Here is a 21,280-nt window from a genome sequence, read left to right as displayed (position 1 = left end):
ACCAAAATTACAGATTGGAAGGTCTCCTCCTCTCTGCTGTGTCAGCAAATTTAACCCCTTGCTGAAGGGGCACAAAGACCATCCCTTCCTCTTGGTCTGCCAAAGAGCTGTGGGGATTAAGCTGACTTTGATTTATTTGCAACCTTTTCAGGCAGAGAAGTAAAAGATTCTGCAGCCCAGGGAGCTGTCAATATGGTATCCAATTAACACCCACCAATTATGATGCTTTTCTGTACAAAAAAAAAAAAAGTCTGATACAGCCTAAATAGAAGTTTTAAGATGCACTAAATCTGTTCATGTTGGAACAACTTTATTAGCACTATTCCCAAACTGAGAAAACTAATCTACTCCCTTTTTTTTCCATCTCTTTTTAATTTTTTTTAAGCTCAACTATTTTCTTAATGTTTCTAGAAAATTCAAAGTCATTTATTCTGTCCTTATGCTCAGATGAATTTCAGTCACTCCCTCAGGATTCTGACCATGCAATTGTAAAACCTGAGATTTGACACGAACTGTCAAATATTTACATCACTTGAACATCCACCAAAACCAAACTCTGAATTTCTCTTTCCATTTAAACTTACCTGACATTTTTAAGCATGTACAGCACTTCTGATGGCAAGTGGGAATTTTTGACATCAAATTCAGTCAGATCTGCCTCGAGCAAAGAAGGAGGAGGTTCTTTCCTCTGCAGGGTTGGACACTCCTTCTTAATACGCAGAATCCTACAAAGGAAAATGGAAGTTCAGGGTGTTCCCTCATTTGTATAAATAGGAAATATTAATTTGTACTAATAGGAAATGTTAAATAAGAATATAGTAAATACTAGAATTCACCATCTCAAGTTAGACATTATCAGTTAGGTAAAAATAACTAATTCCACCCTCCTGCCTTTCCTCACCAAAACCATCCCAGCTCAGCAAACCTCCCAGCTGAGCCACAGCTGACAGGACTGGGTTACAGAAAAGGGCTCTGCTAGGGATAAATTCCACCCCACAAACAAAAACCCAAACCAGATTCCATGATGTGAATTTTCCCTCTCCCAAAGTCCCCAGTACCTTTTAGCCAGAGATAAAACCTTTGCCCTTTTCCTCATCCTTTGGCGAGGGACGGTGTTCCCAACCAGAGAGTTGGGGAGAGTTGTGACCTAAGAGGAAAAAATGGGCACAAAAACAGTCACAAAACCCCAAAACCAAAAAAAAACAAAACAACCTGATAATTCCAACCCTGCTGAGGCACCAACACATTTACCAGACATTAGAGTGTGAGCAGAGTGAAGAGCTCATGTAAGACCTTGGAGGATTGGAATATCTACTTGAGGATCACTCCCTTTCTATAAAACAAGTAGAGTATGTTTTGGTTTTACCAATCAAGTAATTGATGGTAGAGGGGAAAGATTCTTAGCTGTGGCTCTCATTCAGGAACACTCAGCAGCAGGAAGAGGAGAAAGGCACTGATTTCTCTGCTCTGGGACAGGGATAAAATCCAGGGAAGGGCTGGAGCTGAGCCAGGGTTAGGCTGGAGATCAGGGAAAGGTTCTTTCCCCAGGGAATGGGCACAGAGCTCCAGGAGCCTTTGGACAGCACTGCCAGGGATGCCCAGGGGGGGATTGTTGGGGGGTCTGTGCAGGGAGAGGAGCTGGATTGATGATCCTGTGCATCTCTTCCAGCTCAGGATATTCCAGGATTGGATCTGGCTGTGATGGTGACAATCCAAGGCTTTTCCTTGCATTTCCCGGTTCCCAGGTGCCACCCTCTGGAGAAACACCACAACTGCTACACCAAGAAAACCCCTCATTAGGTGCTTCCAAAACATTCCCAGTTCTCCATTTGTTACCTAAAGAGTTGAATCTCTGTAAAAAGTTTCTGTTGCAAAAGGAATCATTAATTAGTTTGGAGGGGTGGGTTTTTTTCTGAAAGTAAAATCTTGGTATGTTATCAAAAAAGGAATTAAATGCAACCCAGAGCAGTTTGGGTGTAATGTTCTCTGCCTTACTTGGGAAGAAAAGCAAAAAGTAAGGTCTAAAACTCAAACAAAAAACTACCTGAAATTATTTTCCCTTGTGGAAATCTAAGCATTCTTTACTTATCTGACCTACATACAAACAGCTTGGTTAAAAATTATTCAAATTATGAGGTTGCACGTAAAAATCATGAAGAATATTAAAATTATGAAGTTGTACACACAAAATTTCCTCTCACTGAGGGCTTTTTTTAGGCCAAGTTCTACTTAAAGGCTGAGCTGCTATGCAAGATTCAGGGAGTAACCACCCCCTCCACAATGAAATAAAGCTCTAGAACAGAATATTAAACCCACCAATGTCTAATTAAGTCAAAGTGTTTGAATTCACCTCAGTGAGGTGTGGGAGGCAGAGGCTGGGGCAGTTCACAGGAGGAAGAGGAAGTGTTCCTCCACACAGGGTGACTAAGGATGGTTTTACCTCCCTGTACCTGATTTTTCTACAGATGTTGGTTTGCAGTGAGTGCACACCTGGACTGGGAACAGCCAGAACCCTGTGAGAGTGATGAGACCCTGGCACAGGGTGCCCAGAGCAGCTGTGGCTGCCCCTGGATCCCTGGAAATGTCCAAGGCCAGGTTGGACAGGGCTTGGAGCAGCCTGGGATAGTCAAAGATTTCCCTGCTCATGGCAGAGGTGGAATGGGATGGGCTTTAAGGTTATTTCCAACCCAAACCAGTCTGGAATTCTGGGATATATAAACAATCATTAACTCCCTACAGGAGTTAGATACTAACTGATTTATTTCTACCCTCATTGACTGCAAATATTTTTCAAAGAGGAAAAGTCTGGACACAAAGAGAAGCTACAGCTGCTCCATCAGCAATCCAGGAATTTTGAAACATCCACAAAATCCCAGTGAGATTTTAGAGGCTGAAGGACCTGGGCCAGGCTCAGCAAGTGAAGTATTTCAGAGTTTACACCTCTCAGCTTTAGACTGGATTTTAGCAGGTGTCCTCACCTTCCTCATGATCTTCCTCCCGTAGAACATCACCTTGTCCCTCTTGCGGAACCTGTACTGGGGCACATGTGGCTGGAGTTGTTCTGAAACAGAAGCATCGCATCAGAAACCACCTTCAGCAGCTGGGAAAACACCTGAGCACAGCTTGGGGACTTTGCTGCCTCCAGAACAGCTCCTTTGGAATTGAAACCACCCTGGGGTCCCTCATTCCCCAGCTCTGGCCAAGCCACACCAAGGCAGGGCTGCCCTGGGCTTCACCTCAGCCCAGAGGAGAGAAAGGGCTCTCCAAACACACAGAGGGGTTGATTGGGGAGTTCTCATCTCCTGAAGGAAACCTCTAACTCAATCATTTCTCCTTCCTGGGACAGTGAAATCACAGCAGGGCTGAAATCATCCCCACAATTCACAACTGACCCTGAGGCTGACACTGCTCGTGCACCAAAGAAATAAAACCTCCAGGTCCTGCATGTGGCAGTTCTGGGTTCAGACCTGAGGAAGTGAATCTCCATCCTTTAAAGTTCTTGTCCTGCAAGATCCTCACCTCTACAGCAAACAGCTACCACAGAAAATTACAAAAAGACTCAAGATTGATGGAAGTTTTAAAATTTACATGGTTATCAAGTACTTACTAGACTGTCTCACTCTTCTGTACACGACAAACACAACAACTGCTATAAGCAACAGTGCAACTGCAGCTCCAATTGCAATTCCAGTCAGCTGGAAAGGAGAGGAATTTAGGGAGAAAAAAAGTTAATAATTTTCAACTTCACAACTTAGTACATACTTTTTGAAGGGCTGAAAAACACTCAGCTCAGTGAGATGTCTAAAAATCAAGCATGTTCATAAATATTTAAATTTAATTCAAATGCCACACATGCAAGAAGTTTAAACTGCATCAGTGACCAGCCTTAAGATCACATGGAAAGTATTCCACATTTTTCTTCCCAAAGATGACAGTGGGAGGTGTCCCTGCCCATGGCAGGGGTGGCACTGGATGGGCTTTAAGGTCCCTTCCACCCCAAACCAGTCTGGGACTCTGTGACGTGTGTCCCTGTGGACTCCTGTCCCATGAGCTCAAGGGAACATGTTTGGATGCAGAAGGAAAAGAAAGAACAGACCAGGCTGGACATTGGGGCTTGGAGCAGCCTGGGACAGTGGGAGGTGTCCCTGCCCATGGCAGGGGTGGCACTGGATGGGCTTTAAGGCCCCCTCCAACCCAAACCAGTCTGGGATTCTAAATAACAGCAATGAATTCCTGCCTCATGCATGGTGACAACAAAGAAACAAACGCTCAGACTGTGGCAGGGACCCGGCAGAGCTCCTGGAGCTCAGGAGAAGCTGCTCTGGATGAACCCCCACCCCTCAGGCACTGCCTGCAGCTCTACTTTACCATGGTGGTCTGGATCCTGTCCTCCACAAACTGCAGGATGGGGGTCCCACCTCCTGGCAGCACAGCCTGGCACCAAAAGGAAGGTGAAATTAGTTTCTCACAGCTGGGAAAAAGCTTTCATAAAAATATCTCAACCAACATGATTGTGTTTTGCTTTGATTTATACTTTGCAAACAGAAATATTCAGTGGGGAGGGGTCAGTAGGGGAGTTTTGTGTTGCTGTCAGTTCAGTGCATTCCTCAACAGTCCTAAAGCAGGGTCAAACAGTGAGATGAACACTTTTTTTTTTTTTTTTTAATCATTCTATGTTATTCAGAGCAACAAGGATGAGAAGGGAATGCAAAGGACTTTATGAGACTGAGAAAACAAGTCATAAAGCAGCATCATAAAAAGCAGATGATGCACATGGGCAAAGCCCTGGCCCAAGGTCAGGGGCTGTGCTCAGAGCTGGGCCCACCAGAGTCACTCAGGAGTAAAACCTGGCACTTCACACAGTCTCACAACCCAAAACTTCAGAGAGAGAGTGAAAAAGGCAAAACAACTCTCAGGAACAAGTCAAAACAACAGGAGTACAAGGACAAACACATCCCCCTCTAATCTTGAACCTTAAAAGCACTTGAATTAAGCACTACACACAGCTCAGGTCCCATTCCTGCCCCTGGCTCCAGATCTGGATGACAGCTGAACTCAGCTTTGCCACCAAGAGAAAAATGAAGTGCACACCAAGCCACCAAACTGGTCTGTCTAATGGAATTCATTCCAGTTTTAACAGCACAAAAGAAACTCCTGCCAGCCCAGTCACCTCACACAGATCCTTGTGCTGGCTTTGCCTTCTCAGGTCACTTCAGCACTTTAATGCTTATCCTCCCAACATGAGTCAAAGTAACTCTGTCACTGCTGTTATCAGACTATTACTCATGGGATTACAGGGAAAAGTCACAAGATTTTTTTTTTAAAAATAAAAAGCTGAAGATGTGTCAGCAACAGGTAGAACACCTGGTGACACAGAGTTCCTGGTGGTGGAAGTCTGTTGTGGTCACTTCACAGATTTATTTCCCTTTGGCAGCCTCAGGGACACAGGGACACAGACAGTCCTGCTGCTCCCCAGGCCTGGATGATCTCAAATAACACCAAAAATAGTAATTGCCAACTGACACTCACATTGCTGCTTCAGGAGGAGAAATAAATCCACGGGGGGAAAAGAATAAAAACACAAACATGCCCAGGCTGGGACCTCAGTGCAGAAAAACAACGAGGGAAAGAAGAAATTCAGAGCTCCAAGAACCACTGAAAGGTTATTACAAATTTTTTCACCAGTGACAATGTGATATTCCCCTGCTCAGATTCAGGAGGGATCCTTCCCAGCTTGGACTGGCATAAAGAGCATTTCTCTGCCTCCTGATGTTGATGTTTCCTCAAGAACTCGAGACTGAACAGCAAGCAGCACAAATATGCAGCTCACACCCATCCAGAGTACAGGCACACAGCACTCTGAGAGTCCAGCAGCTCCTCACTGCAGCCCAAGGCAAACACTGACACATCCCCTGTCCAGGCAGGGCTGGGAAAGGCTTATCAGCCCTGAGAACAAGGACTTAAAACTGGGATTAGCCCAAAACACAAGGTTTCCTCACAGCTCAGGGGTGCCTGTGCCTTGTTTTGGCTACAAAACTTGGATTTTCACAAGACATTGTTAACTGTGTGCAAGTACATTGTGTGTGTTTGTTAGTTATGGGAACTATTTCCTCCCATGGGGGTTGTTTTTCACGACTAGGGACAGCACCATGTGCCTTGCTGGTCTCTGATTTTCACATTTATGATCAAAAATAAATGCAAGAAGAGCAATCTGCCAGAATTCTGCAACTCCTTCTTCTTTAGGCTAAAAATGACAGTACTTAAATAACAGCATTATTGAAATTGTTTAGAATATGAAGCAGAGCCTGCACAGTTTGCAAGAAATAAAACACACACACACACAAAATAAAATTAGACCAATCCTTAAAACTTTTGAGAGGATAAAACTCCCAGCAAGAAAGGCTCTTCCAAAAGTAAAAACATCTAAAAGCATTGTCCCAATGCTATCAAATTAGCTTTTTCCAGAAGCTGAAAGCTTCTGGAAACACTCACAGGGTTTCCAGAATAATAAATAACTCCAACAATAAATAAGGCCAATAATAAATAAGTTCAACAATAAAATAAGTCCAACAACAAATAAGTCCAACAATAAAATTAGTCCAACAATAAAATAAATCCAACAATAAAACCAAAGCATATCCTACCTCAAGGCTGGTGATGTTGTCAACTTCATCCATGTCTGGAGCTGCGGGAGGAGCAAAAATAAAAACAAAGACAGAAGGCTGAGTGACGAGATCACCACAACTTCCGATCCAAACTCTTGAACAACACAAGGGGAACAACAATTTCTTTAACTTTATCATCCCTTCGCCTCTGTGCCGGGCAACAAAACCCAGCTGGGGGACGGGATTTCTCCTGAAAAAAACTCTCCAATTTAAATAGGAACTCCCTGGGGGTCTCCACAAGGTGCCAGAGCCCGGTGGGACAGGCAGAGCCATCGCTGCTCCCTCAGGAAAGGGAACACGGCCCTGGGACAGCACCGGTAAACTGTCCTGGTCACTGTCCTGGTCACTGTCCTGTCACTGTCCTGGTCAATCTCCTGGTGAATCTCCTGGTCACTGTCCTGGTCAATCTCCTGGTCAATCTCCTGGTCATTCTCATGGTCACTGTCCCGGCCCCGTTTCCCCAGGTTCCAGCCCGGGACAGGGAAACCAAACAGGGAAACAACCACCTCCTCCCGCCGGGCCTCAGGCACCGACACCAGCACTGACACCGGCACCGGCCGGGGGGCACCGCGCCTGCACAAACCCACCAGGCCCCGGTCCCGCCGCCGCGCTCCAGCGATCCTGGCAGCCTCTTACCTGCTCCTGGCCCCGCCATCATCCCGGTGCTGGTCCCGGTCCCGGTGCGGTGCCAGTCCCGGTGCGGTGCCGGTGCCGGTCCCCGGGCCGGGGGCGAAGGGCGCACACCCCGCCCGCCTCCGCCAGGGGGCGCGGCCGCGCCAAGCTCCGCCCACCCCGCGGGCAGCTCGCCGCTGATTGGCAGGAAAAGCCCCCCACAGAGCCCGCCGGCGCGCGTGCCGCCTGGGGTAGTATCGGCTCCGCGGATTGGCTGGTCCGGCCTGACCAATCAGAGCGGGCGCTGTTGGGGGGTGCTCCGGGTCGTGAGGGGGACGCGGCCCCGGCGCGGTTTGGGGAGGTCTCGGTGCTCTCAGGGACCGATTCCGCCTCCGGTGCTTTCCAGGCCCCGCTGAGCCCTCGGTGCCCGCCATGGGGCTGCTGACCCAGCTGGTCCGCGGGCTGGTGCGCGGCGCCGACCGCGTGTCGCCGTTCACGAGCAAGCGCGGCCCGCGGAGCTACAACAAAGGCCGCGGGGCCAAGAAGCTGGGAGTGCTCACCCGCAACAAGAAATTCCTCCTCGTCAAGGAGATGGTGCCCGAGTTCGTGGTGCCTGACCTGACAGGCTTCAAGCTGCGGCCCTACGTGTCGTACCGCGCCGCCGAGGGCTCCGAGCCGCCCCTGACCGCAAAAAAACTCTTCGACGAGCTGGTGGCTCCGCGCATCGAGAAGGACGTGAAGGACGGCACGTTCGACCCCAGCAAACTGGAGAAATACGGCTTCGAGCCCACGCAGGAGGGAAAGCTCTTCCAGCTCTTCCCCAAGAACTACGTGCGGTAGGGAGGGGGCAGTGACACCGATATCAGTGATGCTGGACATTAAAGCAAACCCTTCTACCTTCTTCTTCTGTAATATCTCATTTAATTCCTCTGGGAGACAGTTGTGTGATGAGCAGAGCCCTCTCTGGGGGTTCTGAAGGTCCATGACGTTTCTAAATACAAAGCACTGCGAAGTTTTAAGAATTAAAATTTAAAATTTAAATTAAGAGTGAAAACGTTCGCTTTGGGAGAAAAGAAGCAAATTTAGTGGATGGTTTGTGAGCACTTAGTCCGTGGTAAGGGCTGACAGGTGAGTCCTTGGGGTGGAAATTGAAACCTCCAGATTTTCGGGGCTGCAGCCCCAAATCCCACAAGGATGAGCTGTGATCAAGTATCAGCCACAGAGAGGATGAGGAAAGCACAGCTTTTCTCACTGAACTGGGCATTTTTCACCTCCTGTGGAGCTGAGCAGAAGAAGTTACACACAAGTGGCTGTTCCCTGCCTTGGTGCTGCTGCTGCTGGCAGAGTTGGCCCTTCAGCTTTTCCCTTGTGAGACCAGCCAGGGCACTGTGCAGGTGTCTGAAGGAGATTCTGTGCCTTTTGATGCCAATTCCAGCTTGGTCTGGACTTCATAATTTACCTCCTTCCCCTGACTGTGTCTCCTCATTTCTCTGAGCAAATCAAGCCTGGCCCGGAGCCCAAACCAGGCTGGTCCCAGTCGCTGACACCGCTCCAGCTTCTTGCCCTGGGGCTGTTTCCTGTCGCTCTCACAGGGCAATAAAAGGCATTACAACCTTTAAAACAGAGTCATCAGCAGATACAGGGACACACCCTGAGTTTTTCCTGGAAACTGGATCGTCCTCTGACTCCCAGAGAACATTCACCCCTTGGAGCCCAAACCATCCCTATAAGGACTATCAAATAATTTGATTTTTAGAACTCAGAACAACAACAACAAAAAAAGATAAATTACTTATATCGGTTTTATTTTAGAAACATCCAAAAATAGCTTTTTTTTTTTTCTTTAGCAAAAGCACTTGTTTTCATTAACTTAATGTGAATCTTCATGTAACAGTGCTCCAGAATGTTTGCTAAAATACACATTCGCCCTTGGGAAGGGGGGTTTTTCAAAGCAGCAAAGTTTTTCATCTGCTGGACCTCGTTTAGTTGCAGCACTGTTACACAGAGAACTGTTGCTGGTGTTTCTTTCCCTCTAGAAAACTCATTCTTTAGGACCCTCAGAGACAAACCACGCACGCTAAAAGTTACTGATCTAGTTTAAGCTGGTTTTTTGTTTGTAGGAATAGAGAAAATGTTCCAGAAAGGGTGTTTTGGATATTTTACAGTGAAAAAAAAAAAATCTAATGGAGCAACCATGAGAAATCCTGCAGCCATTCCTGGAGGTAGTTAGGGTAATGCTGTTAAGATTTTGGTTTTAAACTTAAAAAGATGTCAAGAAACACCATTTATACTTTTTGGAGGCTTTGATCTTAAAGCTGTTCACCTTTTAAAAACTGAGCTTGACTTTGGACCTAAAAATGGCTCTGTGGAGAGCAGAAAGCATGAGGTGGGTACTGAGAGGCCACGGGGGGTGATTGGGGGGCACTAAAACATGGTGGGGGCACTACAGGATTTATCTGAACCAGGGTTTGCTCAGCTGGGAGTGATGGGGGAGTTTGCAGTGAGTGATGAAAAATGATGGAGGAGCACCAGGGAGGATCTCAGAGCAGCACTTCCTTCTGAACCAGAACTTCTGTTAAACATCCCCGGGAGCATGTGGCACCGGATCTGGCCTGTCTGAGCTCTTCTCCAGGGACACAGCCATCTCACAGCCCAGCCTCTGCTCCGGGGCTTTGCTGAGACTTTGAGGAAACCTTCTGGTCATACAGCCAAGTCTGGCTTGTGAGGGAAGGGGGAGAACAGGCTGAACAGATCCCTTGTGAAATGCAAACCAGCCTTGAAAAGGATTCAGATCTGAGGTACAAAGCAGCAGCCTGTGAGAGGAGGGCTGTTCCACTTGGAACCAGGACATTAAGGGAAAAACTAAATTAAAAAAAACTAAATAAACCTGACCACAGGCCTCTAAGCAAAGGCTTCCTTCTGTGCTGAAAATAAACCACCAGTGTTGGCCTTGAAGGACTCCCAAGCTCAACAGTGAGATGGGAAAGGCCAGCAGAAGTTGGGGCTTTAAGTTCAGCTGTCTCTGTCAGTTCAGGAGTTTTCCTCCCTCGTCCCCTGGGACTGGTCAATGCAAACTTTCAGCTGTTCTTTCAGATGGAGATTTAGGACTTGGCACATCTGGAGGGGTCACCAGGCTCATCTCCCACTTCCAGACGTGGAGGATGTTGTCATAGAAAGAACAAGTGGCTACAATGCTCATTTCTTTGGGGCTGTCTGGAGCCCTGGCTGAGTCACTGCCTCTGTCCAGCCCCATTCCATTGGGTCTCTTGGCTCCTGAGTCAGAGCCACTGCCTGACCCTGGATCTGCTCCTTGGGCAGCCAAATCTAAACTTCCCTTTAATCCAGAGCCCCTGCCCAGTCCAGCATCCCCAGGCAGCTTTGGGCCTGCCCCTGCTGCCAGTGCCACAGCAGGGCTTTCACTCTCCTCATCCAGGATTACATCAAAAGTAGCTGTAGGAGATTCATAAATTATCTTCAGGTTCTGCACCTGCACATTGAGCCTCTGCTCTCCTTGCCCTGCTGCTCCCACGAGCTCCTCCAAAGGCTGGCAGGCAGCAGCAAGGTCCTGGCCTGCAGACAGGGAATCCCTTGGGCACAGCCTGGACCAGTCAGCCCCATAGGCCAAGGAATTGTGCAGCACGTAGGATGACAGGATGACACATTCCTCTGTGTTTTCCGCTAAAAAAAAAAAAAAAAAAAAAAAAGAGAGAGAAAAAAAAAAAAAAGATGAATGAAAGGACTTAGAAATCAAGTTGGGGTTGTGGCACAGTGCTCAGCAGCCATTCCAGCATTGGCTGTGCCTCACAGGTAGAGTTCTCTGGTGATTGCCCTCTTCACCACAGAGTGAAGCAATCCAGGAGGAATGAGGTACTGACAATTTCCAGCCACCTCTCAGTGGCCTGGATTCTCCCTGGGTCAGTAGCAGGGGAGAAGAGGGTTTAACATGCATGAGGTTTAAGAGCATCATTATTCAAAGTGCCTACAAAGGCTCAGGACTGACAAGACTGATCATACCACAACCTTCACTGAGCCATGAACACACCTGGAGGATTGCCAGTTCCTGGTTATTAATACACTGCAGATGTTCCTCCTGTCAGCTTTCAGCATTTGACTCTTAAATGAACATCAAGTTGCTTCCTTCCCCACACAGGAGAAATGCCACCCTCATTTCCTAAGCTGTGGATCTGCTCAAGGTCTGGGGACGCAGGAAGCCAACCAGCCTCTGTCAGGCTGCATTTGTAATGTGAATGCAAACGGCTTTTCCACCATGGAAGTACCTCGTGATTCACATGAAGGGCTCATTCATGTTATTCTGGATTAACCAGGCTGCAAAGCACTTCCTTCCTGAGGCAATAACTGATTCCCCAGCAGGTCAGTGAGTTCTGCTGACAGGAAAGCACCACCTGACAGAAACACCTCTCAACCATGACAATGAACACAACCCCTGAATGGTTGTGCCCTGACACCAAACACAAAGCCTTTCCTCCTGGGAAAAGAAATTCTGAAAGATTTACACACCAATAGTGACAGGGCCTTGGCACAACAAGCAGAGATATGGAAAAGCTGAAAGTTATCTCAAATTGGGACAGAAATCTATGGCCATTAACACCATCTCAATCCTCCCAGCAGGAGCTGGAGCTTCCTATTAATCTGGAGGCAGCAAAGGAGAGCAGCCCCAGAGAACCTCTGTGTCAGAGTCCAGGGCATCCCTCTGGGCACCCTGGAAGGTCACAGGGCTCAGTAGAGAGCCCTGGGACCCCAGGAAGAGGGTCTGAGGTCTGTGCAGGGGGGTTTCCCTGGCACAGAGCCCAGGAGGACACAGACTTGGATTTTGGTCCATGGGGAAAACATCCAACACAGAGAAGAATTGCAAGTCACAAATGTGTAACAGACAGTGGTGTAGTTTATCACCATGTGGAAGATTTTGTAGTTTTTGGATTTTTAGAATGGAGGTGCAAAGGGACAAGATGGTGGAATTAGGGTGGAACCCTGAGTTCTTCTCCTTCTCCCTTGGCTCCATTGTCTGCAGTGACGTGGGCACAAGGGAGTTTGATAGGATTGGGACAAAGTAGAAATGACCCTTCATGTATAGTTACTAGGCATTGGTAAGAAATGGAAAAAAATAACCACATAATTATCTGTATAAAAGCAGAGTGACCTCCCATCACAGGGCAGTCCCATCGTGTCTGAGCTGCTGTGAACATCTTGGCTGGACACAAAAAATTTGTAAGATAAGAATTAATAAACAACACGAGAAACCAAGAAAACCAAGACCTTGAGACTCCACATCATTCTCGCACTCAGCACAGACTCATATTCAAATCCTTCAGAGGACAGGAGGGAAAAACACTCCCTCTGACCCACCAGAACCACCAGCTTTGAAATCTCAGAAAAAAACCCAAAACCCGAGATCTCTGTTCCCCAGACTCACCCAGGCTCCCGCGGCAGTCGAGGATCTTGAAGCCGCTCTGCATGCAGGCTGCCAAGAGCACGAAATCACACGTGGGGTGCCACTTCAGCCTCCACACCCCACCCTCCACGTGGGTGTCAGCCAGGGGCTGCCTCATGTTCCTGCTGTCCCACAGCAGAACGTGCTCGTCGTAGCTGGGGACACACCACAAGCAGACAGAAAAGCAGCACAGCCCAGTCAGGACACAGAAAAAGGGTTATAAAGATAACGTGCTCTGCACCTCATGGAATTTCTGAAGAGGCAGCAGCACGTTCAGGTAACAGAGGAGGTTGGTCACAGCTCAAGGGACTCACCTGCCTGTGGCCAGGAGATTCTCCCGGTGAGGACTGCACTGGATGCTGCACACGCCCATGGAATGTCTGCAGGGGGAAGAGGCAGCAATTCAAGAAGGGCTCCTTCCTTGAATTCCAAGCATTTTGAGTCCACGTTATTTCATCAAGGTGTCTCGGGAGAGGTAAGCTCAAAATTTCAGTCCAGTGACCCACCCAGGCAGAGTTTCATCTGCACAGTCCAACAGCCTTCCCAGGGACAAAACTTCTACTCACACCATCTCTCAGCACAGGTATTTTCTAGTAATATTGACCCCATAAACTGCTGCTCAAAGGCCCTAAGAATTCCAGCAGAACTCCATTCCCAGGAGACTTTACTCCCAAATTAGTATTTCCATAGCAATAGTCCCCAGTGTAATGAAGATTTACATACAGAATTCCACTGGAGAGGTGTGTATATTGTTTTTACCATTTTTTAAAATAAGATGGATCACTTCAAATAACTAAACAGTGGAGAACAAAGTATTTTCGAAATAATAATATATTTAAATTTAACACACATAAAATGCCAAAATAAAAGTGTAAATCAGGATCTGTTTTTAGAAAGAAACTACCTCCCTCTTCCCATGTGGAAGTCAGCACTTGGTTTATTGTGTTAAAGGACAATGAGAAGGAAGTTTCAACCTGAAGTTCTGATGAGAAAAACTGATAGATGTCTCCATTTTCCCAGGGAGGCAGAAGCAGGATCCATTATCACTGCACATCTCCAAATTCAGTGGCTGTTCCCACCCCACCGCTGCAGGGCTGGCTGTGGGCAGGTCTCACTCACCTCCTGCTGGTGAACACTGGAGCCTCCGGACTGCACCTGGTGTCCCAGCCCTTGAGCAGGCTGTCATCCCCTCCTGCCCAGGGACAAAACACTGTCACCCTCAGCACCAGCCCTGAGCGTGGGGCAAACAGTGCCAAGAGTCTGCAGCCTCCTCACGAGGGGCAGCTCCATCTCTGCTCTGGGACAGGGACAGGATACTGGAGCTGTGTCAGGCTCAGGCTGCAGAGCAGGGAAAGGCTCTTCCCCCAGAGGGTTCAGGCACTGCCCAGGCTCCCCAGGGAATGGGCACAGAGCTCCAGGAGCCTTTGGACAGCCCTGCCAGGGGTGCCCAGGGGGGGATTGTTGGGGGGTCTGGGCAGGGACAGGAGTGTCACTGGATGATCCTGGTCATCCCTTCCTGCTCAGGGCACTCTGTGACACACCTGATGCTTTCCAGCCCTGGGATCTCACAGAATTTAACAGACACACCAAAAATCACACTGAGGCTCCCAATACCCATCACCACAGAAAACACATGTGGTATCAATATGGTGGTACCCTCCCCTTTGGTAAGGAAAAAAAAATAGAAGTCACAAAGACTGGATTCAAACATTTCTCTGGCTCTTTGCATACTGCAGGAGAATATAATGTTTTTTGCCAATAGCACAGTTTTCAGGGTACAGCTTCTCCTAATTAACTACTAATTAACCACTTCCCACCATCAAGAAAAGAAGCCTTTCACCTCTAACCACAGCCCCCAGCTCTTTCAAGAGGTGATCAAGCAGCACACCCAACCCTAAAAAGTAAAAACCCAAGGAACACATCCCTAAACAAGGGGCCCCCTCCCCAACAGCCCCCAAGGAGATTCCCAGCCCATACAGACCTGAATACACGATATCAGTGTCCCAGTAATTAAAAGCAGCAATCCAGGCCTCAAATCTGTGAGCTTCCCACTGGTTCAGGACATGCACAGAAGGAGCAGATTCATCTATGGAGAAAAGATTCAGCTTCCCCTCTGAATCACTGCTGATCACTCTTAAAGGACATCCACTACAGCAGGGTACACAAAAAACATTGGGAGTTATGCAAAAATCAAATATTTCCATTCACTAACTAAACACTGACAGATACTGGCAACACGGTGGCAAGAATAACACATTCATACAATTCTTTTCAGCTTCATCTGAAAATCACCTGGCCCAGTGACCACCACTCCCTGCTCTCACAGGGAACAACCACTCACACCCATGTCAGGGAAAGAACCACTGCTGGCTCTTGTCTTTCTCAGAGATGCAAAACTTGATTTCTTACATGCTTCACATTACATCAATAAACAAATTCCATGTGAAGAAGGCTTTTTTTTTTTTTTTTTTTTTTTTTTTTTTTTTTTTTTTTTTCCTCCAAGTCAGACTGACAATGCCCTTTCAGAGCCTCTTCCCTCTTCTGGAGTACAAAGAGATGTTTTATTTCCCTGCTATCACTGAAACCCAAAGCACTGGCTGATCCTGACCTTTTCTGCTCTCCTCCTGTGCCACAGTACAGTTACAGTTTCTAGACACAATGACCTTGGAGCACTGGCAAATGTTTTGCCATTTCCAATGCACAGATTTTCTGGCATTCCCTGACATGAACTAAGTCCCTTCTGTTTGGTTACCTGCAACTTGCTTTGGTGGCCTGGGGATTCTTTCCAGTTCTGTATGAAATGATTCAACCACACTGAATCTCCCAAATAAGAGATACAGGGCCACCCCCTTCCTGCAGAGATGTGAACAGTGGACATTTGGCTTCTAGGAGCAGTTATTGGTCTCTCAAGTGACAACAATGACAGGTTTAGAGGGGTTTTCCATCATGGCAACAATCACTTGTCATAAAGAACAGAGACAAAAAGGAGGAATGTAGGGAGAAAGTCTAACTGGCAATTCTACTCATTAAACAGCACACACAGAAACAGCTTTAATTAGCAAATTTGCCCTACAGCATGAAGCAATGACTGCCTGATCCTCCTGGTTTCCAGCCTCACACCAAAGGCACCACTCTTCACCTCCACCTACAGAACACAATAACCCCTCCTCCTTCTTTCAAGGTACAGCTAATTCAGCTTACTTCATACAGCAATGCCATTTCTGAAATCTCATGTATGAGTGCTTGAGGAAAGAAGGAGCCACTTCCAAACCAATCCTCTCCTGTTTCTCACCAACCCATGATTAAACTTCCTACAGGTGCTATTATTAGCAGTTCTTAAGGAGAACTTCACACTAAAATTTCAGCTGTTCTAAGAGCAGAGTTGGAACCAGTGGCTCCATTTTCATCCCACTCTGGTCTTTCCTTTTAACTAAGGCAGCAGAAGACACATCCCTGGCTCAGCTGCTGCCATCCCCCAGAGCACAACCTCCCATCTGTCGTTGGTTTAATCTCTGCTCCTGTTCCAGTGGCCACAGTGTTTGTGTTCCTGTTACCTTTGCTCTGGAAACAGCAACTTCTACAACAGGGCCAGGGAGACATCTGGGATGAAGAAAGTCAAAACCACTAAAGACTCCTTCATCCAAGGAGTCATTCATTCCTCAGCTTCTCCTGAAAGTTGTCCCACACACCCCTGGCCATTGCTCTCACCATTGCTCTCGTCCAGTGGACCAGTCCAGGGACAAGGCCAGTCGCTGTGCCCCGAGATCCACCCTGAAGCGTGGCTCCAACATGCAGCTGTTCTTCTACTGGAAACAAAAGGCATGGATTAACACTGGGAAGACAGCAGGAACATAACAACAGGTGAACCTTCCCACAGCAGGTTTTCCAGAGAGTGATGAGCAAAGGAGGGTCTCACAATAAAGAAGCAAAGGAATGTCCCACAGCACTGCACAGTCACCCAGTGCTGGCTGAGGGGGAAACGTGCACACACAGGATCCCACCTTTCTGCTGCTCATCTCCCACCAAACCTCCCTTGAACTCTGCTTCTTCTCAGGAAGCATTGAAGGGCAGCACAAGAGATGACCTGAGTGCTGAATTCCCTTACAGACTGGCCTCTGCTTTCTTTGCTCTGTGAGAATGGCTCTGATCACTCTCTTCTCTCACCACCAAAAGAAACCCCACTCCAAAAATCCTCTCTGCTTTTACCAGCTTTGCACCTTCTGATGGTTCCCAGTTAGGCCATACTTGTTTCCAGGATTTGCTTCTGCCCTCCTCCTGCCTCTCCTGCCCAACTTTGCAGGTGGGTAGAGCCCAGCCCAACTCTCTGGTGCCACAAACAAATTCACAGAAATTATGATAAAACAGTATCAGAAGAAAAAAAAGAAGCGTTTAAAAAGCTAAGCATACTGAGGAAGCCATGGAAACCACCCAGCTTTCCTGCAAGCCTATGCACACTACTAGTAAATGTAGATGTATCAAACATGGGTTAAAATCAGCTTCAGCAGCAGCAGGCATTGCATCCACCCACCTCACTTCCAGTCAAGTGGCAAAATTCCACAGCACCCGTGGAGTTTGCGATGCCAACCATGGGATGTTCTGCAACAGGAATGTGGCACCTAAAAGATCAAGTTAAACAAGTCTCCAACAATGTCCATCTTTCTGGTGTTTTAGAAAGAGAGCAAAGCCGTAACATGCAAAAGGAGAAGGTTATGTGACCAAAAAATCTCACATTAAGAAAATCTAAGGCTGCTCAAGTTGCAAGGAGGGGATTCTGTATAGGAGAGATCTACTCTATGTTATTACATAAATAAATGAGGTACAAATTCATGATCAGCCAAGTGATCAGAAAGCATAAAACAAAAACAAGGCAGTCTTTGCTCATGGAAAGTATTTCCCTCCAAGAAGTCAGGAAATATTCCATTAGTAACTATTGCTGTTGCTGCCATGCCAAAACAGGATCCCTGGAGGAGCAGAGCTGTGCCCCGAGCTGGGCCAGGCCAGAGTTACCATTTGATGTCCAGGATGGCGGCGGTGTCGATGCGCTGGATCTCGCTCAGGGGGATGAACGGCTGCTCCTCGTTGTAGTGGTACAGGTAGAGCCTCCCTGTGCGGTCACAGGCTGCACTGCCCCCCCGGGAATCACCCTGGGCAAACATGGAAAGAAAAGTGTTACCCTGCCCTTAGAGGGGCAACACGTTGTGATGTGGGTGTGGACCTTCACAGAGGACAGCAGGCAGCAGCAGCAGCAGGTCAAACACGGAAGGCTCTTTATTATCTGACTCTAATTCTACTTATATATATTTTGTACAGAGGGCCCAGATTGGCCCAAGGAGGTCACAACCTCCTGACCCCATTGGTCACTGTGACCATCAGTCAAATTCTCCTCTCAGAGAACAACTATGCAAAACACACAGATAAATTCTAAGAATACAATATTGTTTACATGAAGCAGCGTGAAAATCAGGCTGCAAAGACTCAAACACTCGAAAGCAAAAAATCAGAAAGGACAGAAAAAGGGCCAGGGGTTCACCCTGGTGTGGGGTCAGCCAGGGATGGGGATGGGATGGGGATGGAGCTGGGGCTCTCCTGGGAGCAGGGCCAGAGGTTCACCCTGGTGCAGTGTCTTTCAGGGATGGGGCTGGGGCTCTCCCGGAGCTGTATCGGGCAGAGATGGGGATGGGAGGTCGCCCCAGAAAGGCACCGGCCGGGCAGGGCTGAGGATGTGCAGCGGCCCCGGGGATGGCTCACCTGCTCGGGGGCCCGCAGGTGGTAGGTGCCGCAGGCCAGGATGCTGTGCCAGCCCTCCACAGGGCACCACTCCACCGCGTCCGCGCTGAACTCCGTGTCCACCACCTGCAGCGTGCGCGTCCTGCAGGGCGCGGCCATGGCGGGCCGGGCCGGGCCGGGCTGGGCCTGCAGCGCCGGGGGGCGGCTCCGGGAGAGCTCCGGGGGAAGGCGGGGCCGCCCCGTTTGCTTCCCGGTCAGGGCGGAGCTGCTTCCCCGGGCCGGGATTTGGGGTTCTGTTCGCTTGTCCGAGCTCCTCCCTCCCTCCAGCTCCTCCCCGGGGCGGGATCCTGCCCTGGACCGAAAACCGGGATCAGCCTTCCCGGCTTTCAGCATCTCCCTTAGAGACCTCCCCCACCTTCCCCACCCGGCGCTTCCCGAGGACACACGGGCTGGTACCGCCGTCCTGGGGGCTGCTCTGAGCCCTTCCCTTCCCCTGGGTCCTTTGGGGTGGGAGGGCGGGTCCCGCAGCCCTGCCCTGCCCTGCCCTGCCCTTCCCTTCCCTTCCCTTCCCTTCCCTTCCCTTCCCTTCCCTTCCCTTCCCTTCCCTTCCCTTCCCTTCCCTTCCCTTCCCTTCCCTCCCCATCAGCCCAGGCCCGGCCCTTTGGTGTTTTCCCTTAACCAACCCAACATTCATTGACATTGAATTTCGTCTCCCACTCTCTCATAACATCCTTTCACTCAGCCTTTCTTATATTATTATTATTATTACACTGCATAACCTCATCAGTGAATGTTGTCACTTCCATTATATATCACCTTTTCTTCTAATTTTTATAATACATTTGGCATCCAGCTGTTTACTTCCTACCACCAAAAAAACCCTCCCTTCTACTCTTCCTTTCCTATCATTTAAACACTTTGTGTGACATTTCCCTTTTTGACCAGCAGCTTTTTTTCCTTAAGTGCCTTGAGCAAACTCACCATTAAATGCAGTTTAGACTGTCCCAACCCAATCCCCTTTTCCTGCTTGTTGATGCCTGGAATCGAAGCAATTCCAGTAAAGCTTTGAAACATCATTTCCCTGTACAAAACCCACCCTGACTCCTCGGTATCCAGCCCTTGGTGCTGCATCCAGGAATCTGCAGGTGGCTGTAGATGGAAATTCCTTCCAGAAGCTGCAGTGACATTTGCTGGGACATTGTCCCAAGGGAGAGGTGACCACCCCCGCTGGGAGCTCAGCACAGTCACCCCTGAGCTCCCCCAGAGCCAGAGGTGGCACCGGCTGGTCCTGGCAATTTGCTGCTCATTTCAGCTGAATTTCAGTCTCTCCTAAAAGCACTTCTGTTCTGAACAGATTCTCTGTGGAGTTCTCCATCTGGAAGCATTCCTGTGTGAACTCCACCAGCTTTTCCTCCTTTTTCTTTCCTTTCACATATGCAAACAATTCACTGCATTTTCTTCTGCTGAGACTTTCATCTCCAGGTCAGCCCTTCCCTTTGCTCTGTCTCTGCCAAATCCAGCAGTGCCCCTGCTCCTGATTTTTTCAAAACTACTCATTCAAATTTTATGACTTGAACATTCTTCATATTCTGTATTTCTTTGCATTATTGGTTTGTTTCCTTGTTCTACTTTTCACCTGCCAAATGTTATTCTTTCCATCTCTTACATTTGGACACAAGTTCAGCTTCCAAAGGATTTTTTCTTACTCTGAGTATCCCACATTGTATCTCCTGTTGAATCACACCAACCTCTTTTTGTTTTCAGTGCTGTTTGCTGTGTGGTGAAACTTTGCTCCTGATCCCTGAGGTGTCTTAGAACAATCCCCATGCTTCTCATAAACATTTCAGTCTTTCAGCTGCTCCTTCTACCAAGAGTTTCATTTAAAGTTAAATCACAGAGGAAAACTAAGACTATAACCTGATGATGTGTTTAAGGTTCATGTATCAAAACACCAAGCCCTGCAATCCACTGTTATTTCATATTTTGTTTCTTAAGACAGCCAGGATTTCCAGCTGTGGTTTCTGCATGTTGGGATTGGTGATATTTGGATAGGAAGGAGCACCTGGAAGGAACCTCTATGAACATTTCATGGTGTGTTCACAGGGATGTGCAGCCAGCCCTCTGTTCCAGCTGCACATCCTGACCTGAGCTGGATTTACCAGATTCCCCTGCAGGAAACAACTTGGACGAAGAACAACCTCCATCAGGGGGAGATAAATAGATAAATTACTCCAATCCTGAGTTTTTAATTTTTTGTCCATATAGAGCTATCCCTGCCAGCCTGGGCTCTGTGTGGGTAAGGAAAGCCTTTACAAGAGCTCCATCCTCTGGGATGTCTTGGGGAGCTGCCACCTTCAAGCTCCTTTCTGACCCTCCTTATTGAAAGGGAAGATCTCTGTGCACACCAAGACCTGCCAGAATCATTTATCACACAATGTCCCCCTCCAGCAGGCAGGGGTGTGCTCAGTGCAGCCCCCAACACCTTTCCAAGAGTCAAAATCCCCAGAGCCCCTTCTCTCCTCTGCCATAAGGACACCTGGAGCCAGAGATCACACAGCCAGGTCTGTTATCACCCTGAGGCTTTACAGGATGTTTGGGCAGTTTCTTTCCACTTGTGTTGGTCTTAAAACCCTTTAACCCTGTGGGCATCTCCCCACCTTCCCTCCCACATTTCCTGGGATCAGGATTTCCCCAAAAACCCTCCAAATCCTGCCTTTGCCCCACCAGACCCTGGTCTGCAGCCTGTCCTTGTCCTCATGGCAGCATCACAAATATCCAATTTTTCCCTGCTTGGTGCTGCTCAAGTCTTTAAGGGTTTTAAGGCAAA

General features: G+C 48.1%; 3 protein-coding genes across 4 annotated transcripts in view; 1 reads left to right on the top strand and 2 right to left on the bottom strand.

Annotated features, from left to right (window-relative positions):
• Positions 1-7,372, bottom strand: part of PNPLA7 (patatin like domain 7, lysophospholipase) — a 120,858-nt gene extending 113,486 nt beyond the window's left edge. For both annotated transcript variants that reach the window (XM_083876059.1, XM_083876058.1), the window contains exons 1-7: positions 7,302-7,372; positions 6,645-6,685; positions 4,369-4,434; positions 3,608-3,695; positions 2,979-3,061; positions 1,059-1,147; positions 585-725 (exon numbers count right to left, since the gene is read on the bottom strand). In XM_083876059.1, the coding sequence (XP_083732185.1) occupies positions 585-725; positions 1,059-1,147; positions 2,979-3,061; positions 3,608-3,695; positions 4,369-4,434; positions 6,645-6,685; positions 7,302-7,323 (530 nt within the window). In that variant the 5' untranslated portion in view covers positions 7,324-7,372. The remainder of the gene's footprint in view (positions 1-584; positions 726-1,058; positions 1,148-2,978; positions 3,062-3,607; positions 3,696-4,368; positions 4,435-6,644; positions 6,686-7,301) is intronic.
• Positions 7,373-7,582: 210 nt separating this feature from the next.
• MRPL41 (mitochondrial ribosomal protein L41) lies at positions 7,583-8,335 on the top strand. Its single transcript, XM_083876061.1, has one exon. The coding sequence runs from the start codon at positions 7,710-7,712 to the stop codon at positions 8,115-8,117; it is 408 nt and encodes a 135-aa protein (XP_083732187.1). The 5' UTR covers positions 7,583-7,709; the 3' UTR covers positions 8,118-8,335.
• A 730-nt stretch (positions 8,336-9,065) lies between these two features.
• Positions 9,066-18,612, bottom strand: DPH7 (diphthamide biosynthesis 7; the record flags this gene model as incomplete). Its single annotated transcript, XM_083876060.1, has 9 exons — positions 9,066-10,955; positions 12,709-12,881; positions 13,041-13,106; positions 13,846-13,918; positions 14,708-14,874; positions 16,435-16,529; positions 17,255-17,342; positions 17,734-17,870; positions 18,475-18,612. The coding sequence occupies 9 exons, from the start codon at positions 18,610-18,612 to the stop codon at positions 10,342-10,344; spliced, it is 1,551 nt and encodes a 516-aa protein (XP_083732186.1). The 3' UTR covers positions 9,066-10,341.
• Between the last annotated feature and the right edge of the window lie 2,668 nt (positions 18,613-21,280).

Source organism: Zosterops lateralis, assembly GCF_965231275.1.
Source record: "Zosterops lateralis genome assembly, chromosome: 20".
Lineage (NCBI taxonomy): Eukaryota > Metazoa > Chordata > Aves > Passeriformes > Zosteropidae > Zosterops > Zosterops lateralis.
The sequence above is the reverse complement of the archived record's forward strand: the minus strand, read 5'-3'. Positions and strand labels throughout refer to the sequence as shown.